The sequence below is a fragment of the Scyliorhinus canicula genome, chromosome 1, assembly GCF_902713615.1.
Source record: "Scyliorhinus canicula chromosome 1, sScyCan1.1, whole genome shotgun sequence".
In the NCBI taxonomy this organism is placed as follows: Eukaryota; Metazoa; Chordata; class Chondrichthyes; order Carcharhiniformes; family Scyliorhinidae; genus Scyliorhinus; species Scyliorhinus canicula.
In genome coordinates, this window is record NC_052146.1 from 77,898,582 (window position 1) to 77,913,536 (window position 14,955).

Consider the following 14,955-nt stretch of genomic DNA (forward strand, 5'->3'; position numbering starts at 1 on the left):
TCCTGTTTGAATCTCTCCTCTTCTCTGCTTCATGAGGGTTGGTTCCATACAATAAATATCCTTTAGTATCTAACTTTTCTTCCATTGAAGACTAATAGGAGTGAGTGTGAAATATGATTTTGGCTGCAATTAGGATGTTGAATTTCTTTGAAACAAAGGTTCTAAAACTAAATGACTACATAGGTCATCCCTGTGGGCAGACAAATGTCTGCAGTGATTTTCATAAGCAAATTTTGAAGCGTTCAAATGATACACCCAGATTGCTCAATGTTACCTGCAGATCGAACATAGAACATACAGTGCAGAAGGAGGCCATTCGGCCCATCGAGTCTGCACCGACCCATGAAAGACCCTGACTTTCCACCTAATCCCACTTGCCAGCGCTTGGCCCGTAGCCTTGAATGTTATGATGTGCCAAGTACTCATCATAAGACCATGAAACATAGGAGCAGAATTAAGCCATTCAGCCCATCGAGTCTGCTCCACCATTCAACCATGGCTGATATTTTTCTCATCTCCATTCTCCTGTCTTCTCCCCATAATCCCTGATCCCCTCATCCAGGTACTTTTTAAAGGATGTGAGGCGTCTCGCTTCTAACACCTTCCCAGGCAGTGCATCCCAAACTGTCACCATTCTCTGGGTTAAAAAGTTTTTCCTGAAATCCCCCCTAGATTAGCTTCCAGTATCTGCAAAGATTATTCGGCACACAACACAGGTTGGCAAAATCCCACTGCTCTGTTGTTGCCTTCAGAATCTTTTATTTCTAGTGCATTTACTTGGATTTGTTTTCAAACATCTATAGATTATTTTTCTCGATGGTAATATTGATTTTAATGTGCAATTCCTGACCTTTGTAAATCATGTGTGTACACCTCACAAATTGCAGCATATTTCCAGTTTGTGTGCTACAAGTGAGGGACTATGTAACACCACTGCAATAAGATTTCTGTCAGAAGCAACAAGATAAGTAAATGCATCACTACATGATTGCAGTGTGACAGGAGTCATTATCTAATCGGAGATAATCAAGCTGAGAATGATGGAGTCATCTCTTGCTTCAAGATGGCATCACCGCAACTACTGAAACCATGGAACACTCATTGATCAAGGCAAAGGGCAGCAGTCTCCCACGGACCGCGAGCCATTCCTGCTTATTACTGTTAGTAAATGAAGGAAGCAGTCAAACACAGGAGCACGTTGATATTCTTGGAAATCGGAGTTGTTCTGCTTAATGAAATATGAGAACTGTTTTTCAACTGGTCTTGAGCTTTTTGTATCTAATTATCAGAAAACAGTTGGCACTTTCTACACACTACTGCCAGGGATCATTGCTGGTACTATGCAACTGAGGAACTACCCCTTTAAAAGGGTCTGACATTATGCTAGTGATTTTTCTCACTCCCACAAAACAATGTTTATTTTTCTAACCTAGAAAACGTTCTAAACCCATCATTAACCACTCCATTTCATTCGTTTTGACAGTTCTTTGTACTGTTTATCCTATAATTTTGCTCTGCTTCTCTCAAATTTTTCATACATTTTCAGTCATTTAACAATTCAAACATACTTGGCTATCCCTTCTTATTTAGCTTTTTTTCTCGTTGAAAAAAGCTTCCTAATAATTTGTCTAATTTAATGCTTATGTGGACTAGGGAAATGGACTGGACTAATACATTAGTACCATCTCACTTCATGCATTGCCAGGAAATTAATGCTGTCAGCTGTAAAAGAAAATTAAATCTTGGGTAGATTTAGATGTAAACATTGGGCTGCTGCACTCTTTGTAACTACAACTGTTTGTCCAGAAGATTGTCCAGCAACTGGCTCATTTCGGTAAGAGTGGTGTGGCCGACAGTTATAGGATTGAGCATTGAGAGATGTCAGTCTGAAGTGAAATGGGATAAATGAAGTGGCTGTTTTTGTTTTAGTTGTCGTGGTGCTGCTGATGCAGAATGTGAATGTCAGGTGGTGACGGAACTGATTGAGCTGAAACTGGAATGCTATGCCAGTGAAATAATCACTTGAATAGCCACAGGGTAGAACCAGCTGAAAGCACTGCCTTGTACCACAAATGATTCCTGCTGATGGGTATGGGCAGGCAGTGTGCAGCGAGCAAAATGAAAGCAATAGAAGAGCCAAAAATCAGGCTTGGATGAGTTATAGTGTTTATTACCACATGCGTGGGCGTCTTAGCAGTGAGCTCAGTATGAGATGAGAAGGCTTTCAAATTCATAAGCTTTTCTTTTTTACAAAAAAGACGCACAATACTGTGGATGAAAGCAGATTTACTGGATTGTTCTCTGAAGTCGGAACAAATTACACTGCCTAATTCCACATTTTGAAAACAAAATTCTTCAAGTTTCTTTGGGTTGATTTTGTTCTGCCCTCCACCAACCCCTAACTAACTGACAAAACCATAGTTGGTTTGGAAATTGGAGCTGTGTTCATGTTTCAACACATGAGCCCGGCAACATGATAGCACAGTGATTAGCACAGTTGCTTCACAGCTCCAGGGTCCCAGGTTCGATTCCTGGCTTGGGTCGTTGTCTGTGCAGAGTCTGCACGTTCTCCCCGTGTCTGCGTGGGTTTCCTCCGGGTGCTCCGGTTTCCTCCCACAGTCCAAAGATGTGCAGGTCAGGTGGATTGGCTGTGCTAAATTGCCCTAAGTGTCCAAAAAGGTAGGATGGGGTTACTGGGTTATGGAAATAGGGTGGAGGTTCGGGTAGGGTGTTCTTTCCAAGGGTCGGTGCAGACTCGATGGGCTGAATGGCCTCCTTCTGCACTGTAAATTTGATGATTCTATGAACAGTTGCTAGTCATTCTTGGTACCTTCCACACCCAACTACCTACAGATCATTATAGTGCAGCTAAGGAAATACACTTTTTAAAAAGGCCTGGCCATCTACTGACTCATCCCAAAAGAAAGATGTTTATTTTTCTGAACTAGAAAACATTCTAGCCAATGGCCAATCACTCCATTACTTGTCTAGTTACTTGCCAAGTAGTAACTCAGTGGCATGCTGGGAACAGGAATGGCCGACACCCTGTGTTAAACCTGGAAATAAGATCAGTATGTCTGTCAGCGGCACTTTAACACAGTCACTTCATTATTTCCTGGGTTTGCTGCTGATAACCTAGCAACAGGTGTGATGAGGATCGCTGACACGATCAGAACTCCAGTATTTAAAAGGCCAATTCAAGCATGGTATTTGGAGTGGCTCAAAATTATAAGCAAGAGAAGACAATGGAGGCAAGTTGGTCAAAGGTTGAGTCCAACTTCAATGGTGCCTTCCTTGATGTACTGCTGGCATCAGTGATGATTCGGAGAGATGTTATTCCCTTGCTACTGCAGGAAGAAACCCTGATGAGACCACAAAGAAGGAGAAGCAGAAAAGACATTGTGCCAGTATAGGAAGCACTTTCATGACCTTACCAGTTGAGTACAGAAGCACATTTACTAACATCCTGATGTGCATATCACCCCACTCTGCCTTGTCAAGCATACTCCATCAGGCCACTCCTCACACCCACTTACCTTGTAAGTCACCCATCCTTCTGATCCTCACATACCCACCTGTCCATCTATCACTCTCATTTCCTCTTGACCTTAAGCAATTTGGTGCCTCCCCCTGAAGGTAACCTTCATCAAATGCACTCCATCAATCAAATGAACAGATGCCAATGCACTTCTCATAGGTCCGGGGCTGTATTCTCTGATTTAAAGACCAAGTGCTGACGCCGGCGTGGGAACAGTGGTATTTTACGCCCGAATAAACGGCACAAAAGCTGCATCGATCCTTCATCTGGTTGGGGGGGGCTAGCAGGCACGCATCGTAAAGCCCCCGGCTTTACCTGTGGATATGAGCGGAGAATTGCCGGGTCCGTGACCACGCTTGCGCACGGTGGTGCCCTGCAGCAGCCGCGCTGTGCAACATGACGTGGCCACGCACAGACCTGGCCTGCCAAAAACTGCCCCCTGTGATCAGCCTTGCCACCCCCAGAACACCCTCACCACCGCCCCCAGCCGCTGCCCGCGGAACGGCTCTCCCCCCCCCCCCCCCCCCACAACTGTGGCGGCGCTGGACTCACGCCGGGTTCACGAAAATAAAAAGGACAAGTGTTCCATGCCGTCGGGAACTCGGCGTATCGGGGGCGGAGCATTGGGGGAGGGCCTCAGATGATGGCATGCGGCGCACTCGAAGGCATTATCAAATCGAGCGGCGCGCCCGATTTCAAAGCAAACAGGGATTCTCCGGCTGATCGCTGAACGGGACTATTGCAAGAGAAAAGAGAACACAACATGTGTGAGAGAGAACCAGAGGTGAACCTCCAGAGATTGCTCAGTTGACTATTACATGGGTGGAAGCATTGGCGTCAGCAGTATATTGGCATCACTGGCCATCAAAGTTGGGGACCCCACAGATACCAGGTGGCCAAATCAAATATTTTTTTTTATTAAGGGGAAATTTTAGTGTGGCCAATCCAACCCTGCACATTTTTGGGTTGTGGGGGCGAAACCCACGCAAACATGAGGAGAATGTGCTCCACACGGTCAGTGACCCAGAGCCTGGATCGAACTTGGGACCTCAGCACCGTGAGGCAACGGTGCTAACTACTGCGCCACCATGCTGCCCTGGCAGAATCAAATATAAAGCATACTTTTGTCATAACGAACTCTTGATTTGATTTTAGTAGAGAGTGATATGTGATCGTCCTCACCATGATAAATTTCACAATCTTACCTTGTCAGTACTAAGTCATATATTTTCTAACCAATCAGGGTCTTCACATGAGCTAATGATTTCATGGACCTTGCAGCTGACAAACCCTCAGAGGAATTGATTAATTCTGCAGATGAACCGTCATGCAACTCATGAAAGCCATGCACCAGCTCAGATATTACACTTCGGGGGAAACCATGTAGACATCTGGTGACTCACCAGATGAAGAGGGGTCAGTGAAGGTCGGGACAGCTGTGGAGAGCCCATTCAGGGAGCACAATCCTCTCCAAACTCTACTCAGCTTGACATAGACACTGTATTCTGAGGGCCATTAATGTAAAGGGGAATTATTGAAGAGTACAGAGAATGCACAATGTACTGACAGAGGTTCCAAACTCACTGACCACAATTATAAAGAGAAAGGAGGAGCCTGTTTCAAACGTGTGAGATGATGTTTCAGCCATTGTGACAATGTTGTCTTGCAATGGTCATTGCCCTGGAACATCAAACACTCAATCTAATGAGTCTGTGTACTACCACGGCCTTGCAGACTCCAGGTGGCTGCAAGCCTGTAACCTTAATAGGGTAACAATATGTTAATCTTGGTTTAAAGCAGCCATAATAAGTATCCAAGTGTTCTCAAGCACAGTAGCACCTGTGAACTGCAGCTGGATTATAATAATAATAATGAAAGGGGACATGGAAGTGCGGCCTCACTACCCAGTCAGTACTCAACATGCTAAGCCCCATGGTCTGCTGGTCAAGTCTGTCCCTGCACAGCTGCAAGTGAAATAATCTTTGGCCAGTTCCAACACCAATAGGACCTTGGCCAAATGCACCTCAGCAGTAGGATCAGGGATGTGAACAGCCTGCCTCGGACCTCAGGGCCCCAACTCCATAACAAAAATTCTGGGTGACAGGTTTCCAAAAAATGTTAATAAAGACCCTGGGCTTCACAAATGAAGATGTAGAGCACAAAAGCCAAAATGTTATGCGAAGCTAGATATTCCACTGGTTCACCCCCAACTTGAATATTGAGTTCAATTCTGGACACAACAATTTAGGAAAGACATGATGGCTTTGGAGAAATTTTCTAGAATAGTTCCAGGAATGGGGCAGAACGGTGGCGCAGTGGCTAGCATTGCCACCTCACGGCGCCGAGGTCCCAGGTTCGATCCCGGCTCTGGATCGCTGTCCGCGTGAAGTTTGCACATTCTCCCCGTGTTTGTGTGGGTTTCGCCCCCCACAACCCAAAAGATGTGCAGGGTAGGTGGATTGGCCACGCTAACTTGCCCCTTAATTAGTAAAAATGAATTGGGTACTCTAAATTTATTTTTTTTAAATAGTTCCAGGAATGAGAAATTTTGGATATATGGGAGAAACTGAGATCATCTTAAAAATGGTACAGAATAAATACTTCAAGGAAATATAGGGTTAAGGAGAAAGAGCAGGAATTGGAACTAAATGAATTACTTTTTGAAACAGCTGGTGCAGAGACGTTGGGCTGAACGGCCTCTTTCCTTGCTTTACTATATTATGGTTCTAGGCCAGACATGGTTAAATGGAAATTTGCTAAAGGTGTTCAAAATTATGAATGGTTTTGAGTGTATTGTCACTCACCTTTCTTACCTTCTTGACGACCTGGATTCCCTTGGTGCACTCTCTCACTTCTGCAGGTAAGATCCTGAGCCATTTGCAATCCTAGTTTGCTTGCTTGCTTGGAGAGGTTTTCCTCTTTCTCCACGTCCTTGCCTTGGGAAAGATCACCTCACTGCCGTCCCCTCGGCAGAATCTGCAGGTTAGAGTGAAAGACCTGGGGAGCAACCTTCCCAGTTCTGTTCCCGATTTCTGTGGTTTATGCAACGTGAAAAAGACAATGCTGGTGTGTCATTGTAATCCATGTTGTGGTCCTTTTAATAGGAATCTTGCCTTTGACAGAATTGACACACCATACTACCTGCCCTGCCTGATCGGTCAGGGAACTTGAAGGTGAGATTTTAATGCAATGCCTCAGTTAAAGAGCCTGGGCAAAGCCTTGCTCCAGCTGCTTACAGGTTCCTGATCCGCTAATGGTCCTGCGTGTTAGCAGAGAATATGTTCATAAAGTTCTTTGTTAAAGAGCCTTGCTGTTCGATAGCATAAACCTTTTAATTTAATCAGAATAGCTTCAAACAACTTCAGACTGATGGAATGCCTCTTAATTCTTAGCCAGAACATGGTCTGCTGCTGCTACATCCATGTCATAGATCAGTATGCAAATAATTGATCTGACAGCTCTGGACTCCAGACTGGTTTTACATATTAAATAATAAGAGTCCCAACCTCTCTCTTTGGCATGACGTGTTGCAATGAATAACACAATGTACAGCACACCAACAGGCCATTTGGCCCAACTACCCTTTGCTGGTGTTTATGCTCCATATAAGCAATTTCCAATTCTATTTCATCTTACCCTATCAGCATATCCTTCTCCTTTGTGTACACATACAACTTAAGCTTCTACTTAAATGCATCTATGCACAAAGATAGAGAACATCGTGTTAATAGATTCACTGAATAAGTGAGGACATTAAGCCTTTCCTGTAGTTTTCCTCATTGATTTGCATGCAGCCAAATGTTCTTAATAGAAACTCTCTTCCTCACTGCCCCTCTGTTTCTTCTCTGACCTGCTGTGATGTTTGTGTTTATTTGCCTCATGCATTACCTGGGCTCTCTACTGTCACCTGCCTCCACTGAATTGAAGCACGGCCCTCGAATAAATATGATGAGCAGACTTTTAAAGGAACAGCGCATCGCTGTTTGGACTACTTTTAAGGTGAAGATTGAATATTCACAGCACAAGAAATACAGTATTTAAAGCTAGCTTGTCAGTCATTGGGTAGCTGTTTGAATTTTAATCGGGGACCTAATGGAGAAATTTACTGTATAAATCATGGAAGAAAGTTGCTGGATTTTTTTATGGAGATTTTCTCGTCTGCAGGACTAGAATTCATTGTCACTGAATTAATTAGGATAATGAAAGTGAGGAGGAGGAGGGGGCTGTTGAAAGGGCGCACTGGGAGAAATCTGACGGAAGCCAGACATGTTTTTTATGAAGAGACTGGGAACTGAGGGCAATGATTGACACTTAAAATCAGCACCAGAATGGCAAAGCATTGAAAGTGCCTCTCCTGGAAATTATGTATTTCTCATGTCAGGCACGAAGATCCCTCTGGTGGCTGTTCAGCATTTCCCATAGGCATCTCTCAATAGTTACTTCAATCTGTGTGTCTGAGAAACTTCAAGTATTAAACACATGATTTTATGCTTTTTTGAAACTTTGTGCTGCATTTAACCCACTAACAACTGTTGAAATAGTACCTGTTAAAGGGCCAGTAAATTGTTTACTAAATTAGTAAGTAGAAAAGGGGCTTCAAGTTTTGCAACAATTTCTATTGATAGCACCCACTTCAAAAAAATGAGCTGCTGAGCCTATGAGCTCTAGACTACCCTCCCGGTCCCTCTTCATCTCTCTGCTTCTTTCTCCTTAAAACCTACCTTTCTGCCAGTGTGAAATGTTGTTTGGTAATCGCTCTCGTGAAACACTTTGGACTATTTAACTATGTTAAGGCGCTTATGTTAAAGATGCTATCTAAATGCAGATTGTTGTTGGAGGGGCAGCACAGTGGTTAACACTGCTGCCTCACAGCCCACGGTTCAATTCTGTCTTTGCGTGTCTGTGTGGAGTTTGCATGTTCTTCCCGTGTCTGTGTGGGTTGCCTCTGGGTGCTCTGGTTTCCTCCCACAGCCCAAAGATGTGCAGGTTAGGTGGATTGCCCATGCTAAATTGCACTGACTGTCCGATGGTTAAGCGGAGCTATGGCGTTACAGGAATTGGGTGGGGGAGTGGGCCTAGGAGGGGTGCTCTTTCAGAGAGTGGGTGCAGATTTGATGGGCCGAATGGCCTCTGTTGTGTTATGTACTCTGGGATAACACAAGCTGCAACTGGATGCAGCGTTAACCAAAAGGTACTCCAGACTTTGAAGTTAGTTCAATCTGATTTACTGAACCAGTAACACAGTTAGCACAGTTCTCTATGAGTTCGACTCTCTGCTAACCTAAGTGTGGTTACTCTGTCTGACTGAACCAGACTAGCTGTTAGCCACGTGCTGGAGGTGTGATACTGTACATACACCCTGACTCACACTGTAGATGTTCATTAGTGGAAAGAGGCGGAGTGTGAGTGCCTCGTGCCTCGTATAGTGAGATACCACCCCTGAGTGTCCTGCCTGCTCATTGGTCATATCCTGTTCACTGTGTTCAATAGCTGCCTGTCTGTATATCATTATCTGCATGTCTGTATATCATGACAGCCTCCTTCTGTAGGAATGTATCTATTCCTGCTTGAACTGACGCCTTGTTAACTTGTTTACTGATGACCCCACTGTCGTACTCATTATATCACAAAGTAATCCAATCTCTGTGAAGCTTCAGCTCCTTGTAATTGCCAATTGTAGTGATGTTAGCAAGCTTGGGTGTTTAACTTTATCGGATGGCCTGACATCAGAGATGTAATGTTGGCCACATCCACCATCACATTGAATATCTATAACACATGAACCCTTTTAAATGTCGTCTGATTTAAGTTATCTTTTAGACTGACTGACTTGATCTCATTCGAACCTGGATTCAACTCCATAAGTAGTCCTCAAGTTGCTGCAACCCAAATGTGATTCTTTTACAAATGGACCAGTTGGCCTACCTGTGCCACTTTCATTGTCTGTGGAATGGGCTTTTTGCAAATTGTCCAACTGATTCCGAACTTGATGCACAATGGCTCTGGGTGAGTCCATGGTGCAGCTTCAAGGTACAGCACTTTGTATACTTTGCGGTTGGAGTGATGTTTGATAGTGTGTTGTTGGAATGTTTAGGAGGTTTCAAATTACGATGCCTGCATCACAGGTTCCAGTTGCCATGAGAATATTAACATTCACAGAGCTGTCTGTTGCATTTTAACATGTGGGGCTCAGCACACAGAATGTGCAATGTTGTTTGGAGCTTAGAGTATTTCCTTCTTTTGGAAATCGCACCGCAGGAGATTATGCATGATATGCCTGTACAATAGATACCAAATGCTTCCATTGTATTTCTATCACTAATGTACCACCCCATCAGCATAAACAGGGGCTGTGTAGAGTTCAGACACTTTCCCAGAAATTGGAGGGTGAATTGTTCAAAAACCTGTGAAACTGATCAGATTTCTGTGTATTCCTCAAATTCTACCCCAAGAGGGAGAATCATTGTATTCAAATAAAAATAGAGAGCACAAAAAGTCCAGATTTGAACAGTTTTGCCTTCTCACTGAGCTGCAGTTTATGATTGCTGTGCCTCCTTTTATAAAAATGAATAAGATGCAAGTGTCCTGCCATGTGATTTTTCCCGAGAGTTGCTATGTAAATTGTTGAGGGGGTTTAATGATTGTGAGCAAGAGAAAATCTACAGAGCCTCAGAGCCACGTGTCTGATTGAGTATATCCATTTTGTCAACGGTTTCAGAGAATGGTTGCCATGGTACCTCTGTCATCCTTTTCTGGAGGTGTACTCTGGACATAATAGATTTACATGTAGCCTTGGTATCCAGTCTTAGTCGAAAAAGGAAGCAGAAGATTGGGAAGCTGCACCAAAGTGTCAGAGTGTGAGAATGCTGCAGCCCCCGGGTCTCTGAGCAGCTAGCTGGACAAGCTGAAGGAAGGAAGTGGGCTGTGCAGCAGTAAGTGGGAACTGGATTTTACAGCCCACCTGTAGAAACCCAGTTCCAGATATCTCTTTCATGTTGTCTGATTAATTCTAGTATCTGATCAGACTCACATAATGTGTGGGCTGTAAATTCAAATGGAGGGAGCAGGCTTTTAATTATTTTGGATGTTGCATTTTACAGGGCAGAAGGCTGTGTTACTGTACTAATGTTTGCCACAGCTTCATACTAGCTTCAGCTTGTTACTGCATCAAAGCATTGTGTTTCATTTGTGTTTGGATCAGCATTTTAACCTGTTTGCATGTCATTGCTCCACCAAAAAAAAACAAATGTCTCCAGCACAAGTCTAGAACAAGTGTTGGATGGCCTCAATTTTATGGAGGGAGACCAACCAGGTCACACAAGATCACCACAATGTATTGGCGATCTGTTAATTTTGACAGCGTCTTTGTTCTGACTTGCAGATACTGAGAATTTATGCTATTCAAATATGGAATTGGTACTATTTGAAAGTTGCTTCAGAGTTTATTATTTTCATCCTGGGGGAGGCTAAAATGAGCCCTTGAATGTTAGGCTTGGAGTGATCTCAAGAGTGGAGTGAGCTTGGGGTGACGGGTCGGGGGTGAGCTCTCAAATGGAATGTGGGTGGGGAGTTGACCCCCGAGTGGTCCTGCAGTAGGCTGTAACAAACACTTCATGTTAAGTTGAATATTTCATTTATTTGGTCCTGTGCACTTGGCAGTCTGTCTTTGCATTGCTCTTAGTAACATGAGCTTGCATTATCTGCTGAAGGATTTTTGATCCGTTTAGGATCTTGCGCCAAAGCAGTGTGAGAGTGGATTGGCACCAGCCACAAGAATACTCTCCGGTGTGTTTCTCTTACAGCATAGTGATCAATGTGTACCAGTTCTGTACAGATCAATTAGAGCCAAGCGAATACTCAGTAAACATTTTGTGGGAGGTGGGTTAGGGAGATTGTGAAGAAAGACAATGATTCTCATTTCCCCGTCGCGCCAGCCTGTTGTCCACAGTTGCTGGTTGTGAACTGGATTTGGGAGTGGAAAAGAGACAGAGTGAAATAAAAGAAGGTTTGTTACTTGGTCAGTTGTCAGCAAAGCTGGTGTGGCGCTCGTTATGATCAGCTATTGGAAATGGGTTTTTTTTAATCAACTTTACTGAACAATGTAATATTTAAATGTTTGTATTTGTAAGGATTTTTTTCCTCCTCCTTCAGTCTACGCTGGGTCATTTCTCATCCTCAGATTTCTCCATTCCCCTCAAGCAGGTCATTACTGTAGTTGGCACATGACTGAAATCCAGAGGGTATTTCCTCACTGCTGAGCCTGGTATTTAAATTTGTAGAAGATCAGGACTCACCGTGTGACATGTATATAGGCCTAGTATTGACAAATCTGAAAGCACCAGGCAGTTCAGTTGTGCTCTTCTGATTGGTTAGATTCTGTTTGGACAACATCATGAGTACAGAGGTGTGGACGTACCTACTAGAGGCCAAAGATGAGGGAATAAGGAGGTTCAGCACTGAAATGAGAGGGCCAGCTGCAAGCTGCTTTGGTACACTTGTAGCAATGGTAGCACCTTTCACAATCGCAGGAAGGTCACACCCCAAAGAGAGCAGTGATTTAATTCTAAATCAAACATGAGCATTGAGAGGGCCATGTGTTCCCTACCAACCCATTACAGTTTGGGCCTCGCCTTCCAGTGGAGTTTCCAGACAAAGTGTCAGGCATTTCTTCAAAGAAGGAGACAGACTGGTCAGATGGGATGATCAATGATAAATGGAATTCAATCCGGATAAGTGTGAGGTGATGTGCTTGAGCATGACAAACAAGGCAAGGGAATACATAATAAATGGCAGGACCCTGGGAAGCATCAAGGATCAGAGAGACCTTGCTGTGCATGCACACCGGTCCCTTAAGGTAGCAGAGCAGGTTGGCACAATGGTTAAGAAGGCATATGGTATACTTGCCTTTATTAGCCGAGGCATAGAGCTTAAGAGCAAATGGTTATGCTGGAACTGTGTAAAATGTTGGTTAGGTCACAGCTAGACTATTGTGTGCAGTTCTGGAATCCACATTATTGGAGGGATGTGATCGCACTGGGAAGGGTGTAGAGGAAATTTACCAGGATGTTGCCTGGGCTGGAGAGTTTGTTATGAAGAGGGACTGGATAGACTTGGATTTATTTTCTTGGAGCAGAGGAGACTGAGCGGGGACATGATTGAGATATATAACATTATGAGGGGCATAAGAAGAAACGTTTCTCCTTGGTGGAGGGATCAATGATGGGGCATAGATTTAAGGTAAAGGGCAGGAGGCTTAGAGGGGATGTGAGGAAAAACATTTTTACCCAGAGGGTGGCGCGAGTGTGGAACTCGCTGCCTGAAAGGGTGGTGGAGGCAGAGACCCTCATAACATTCAAAAAGTATTTCAATGTGCACTTGCGATCCCAAGGCTTACAAGGCTATGGGCCGAGTGCTGGGAAATGAGATTTGAATAGTTAGGTGGTTGTTTTTGATTGGCGCAGACTCGATGGGACAAAGAGTCTTTTCTGCGCTGTAGACCTCGATGATTCTATGACTCTAAGATTGTGGCAAGGCTCCTCGAATAGCCATGTGTTGGGTATATTTTGAATTCTGCAACAAGAAGGTCTAAAGCTAATTTTTGTTTTTGCAGTCAGGAGAGACACCAACCACACCAAAATACTCAAAGGACTGTAAGGAAAGCTTCTTTCCTTCAACACCAAACACAGTTACCACAACTGCTCTGACTTCGACTACACCCAGTACAGTGGTGCCTGAAAACCCCACAACAAGTGACTTGCAGTCTAAAACCAGATTAAGCCACTCTGCTCAGGAGGATCTGCAAGGTGCCGAAGTTACACCAATGTTAACACCAAGAGACATTGAACCCCAAACTGCTGGTCCAACAGAGACACTGTCCAGCTTGTCGTATCTCACTCAAGGTAAACTTTAATGATGCTTCAAATGATAACTTGCATGTATACACTCCCAGTCTTAATATGGAAAACATTCCCATGCGCTTAAGAGAAGTATGGAGTATGCAACAGTAATGAGATGGTTTCAAAAACAAATATATTTTCATTCCATGGTAAGCTTGATCAAAAAGTCTCTGGTTTACAGATAGGCTGGCGAGGATGAGGTGGCAGAGGCATTCATTTAGAGAATTACAGGCAGCAGATCTCGTGGAGAACACGGTAGCACAGTGGTTAGTACAGTTGCTTCACAACTCGGGGTCCCAGGTTCGATTCCCGGCTTGGGTCACTCTCTGTGCGGAGACTGCACGTGCTCCCCATGGCTGCGTGGGTTTCCTCCGGGTGCTCCGGTTTCCTCCCACAGTCCAAAGATGTGCAGATTAGGTGGATTGGCCATGATAAATTGCCCTTAGTGTCCAAAAAAAATAGATTATGTGGGGTTACTGGGTAATGGGGATAGGTTGGAAGTGTGAGCTTAAATGGGGTGCTCTTTCCAAGGGCCAGTGCAGACTCGATGGCCTGAATGGCCTCTTTCTGCACTGTAAATTCTAATTCTATAGAGAGTCACTTTAGTTCTTCTCAAACTGGGCCTTTGACTTAAAGGTTCACATTCTGGTCTATTCCTTTCCTGAGACAAGAGTTTCTCGCGATAGTGTCCTACGTCCAACCATTTTCAGCTGCTCATCAATGACCTTTCTTTCATAGTAAGGTCAGAAGTAGGGATGGCCACTGATGATTGCATAATGTTCACCATCACATCTCCTCCAATATTGAAGCAGTCTGTGTCCAAAAGCAGCAAGACCTGGACAACATGGCTTGGGCTGCTAAATGGCAAACAATATTTCTGCCACACAAATACCAGACAAAGACCATCTCCAACAAAAGAGAATCTAAACGTCTCCCCTTGACATTCAGTAGTATTACAATCGCTGAATTCCCCCACTATCAACATCCTGGGGGTTACCACTGACCAAAAACTGAACTGGACTAGCCATATAAATATTCTGGTTACAAGAGCAGACCAGAGTCTCTGCAGTGTGTAACTTGCCTCCTGACTCCCCAGAGCCTGTCCACTATCTACAAGGCACAAGTCAGGAGTTGATGGAATACTCTCCACTTGGCTGGCTGAGTACAGCTCCAACACTCAGGAAGCTCAACACCATCCAAGACAAATAACCTGCTTGATTGGCACCCCATCCAACATCTTCGACATTCATTCCCTCCACCGTCAGTGCACAGAGGCGATGTGTACCATCTCCAAGATACACTGCAGCAACTCACCAAGTCTCCTTCCGAACCCATGACCACTACCACCGAGAAGCACAAGGGCAGCAGATACATGGAAACACCACCACCTGTAAATTCCCTTCCAAGCCACTCACCAACCTGACCTGGAAATATATCGTTGTTCCTTCACTGTTGCTGAGTCAGTGTCTTGAACTCCCTCCCTAACTGCATTGTGGGTGTTCCTACACCACATGGTCTGCA

The 14,955-nt window shown here is 44.3% G+C and overlaps 1 protein-coding gene across 4 annotated transcripts in view; it reads left to right on the forward strand.

Annotated features, from left to right (window-relative positions):
* Nucleotides 1–14,955, forward strand: part of cabin1 (calcineurin binding protein 1) — a 696,151-nt gene that overhangs the window by 642,182 nt on the left and 39,014 nt on the right. For all 4 annotated transcript variants that reach the window (XM_038793568.1, XM_038793562.1, XM_038793549.1 and 1 more), the window contains one exon: nucleotides 13,149–13,437. In XM_038793568.1, the coding sequence (XP_038649496.1) occupies nucleotides 13,149–13,437 (289 nt within the window). The remainder of the gene's footprint in view (nucleotides 1–13,148; nucleotides 13,438–14,955) is intronic.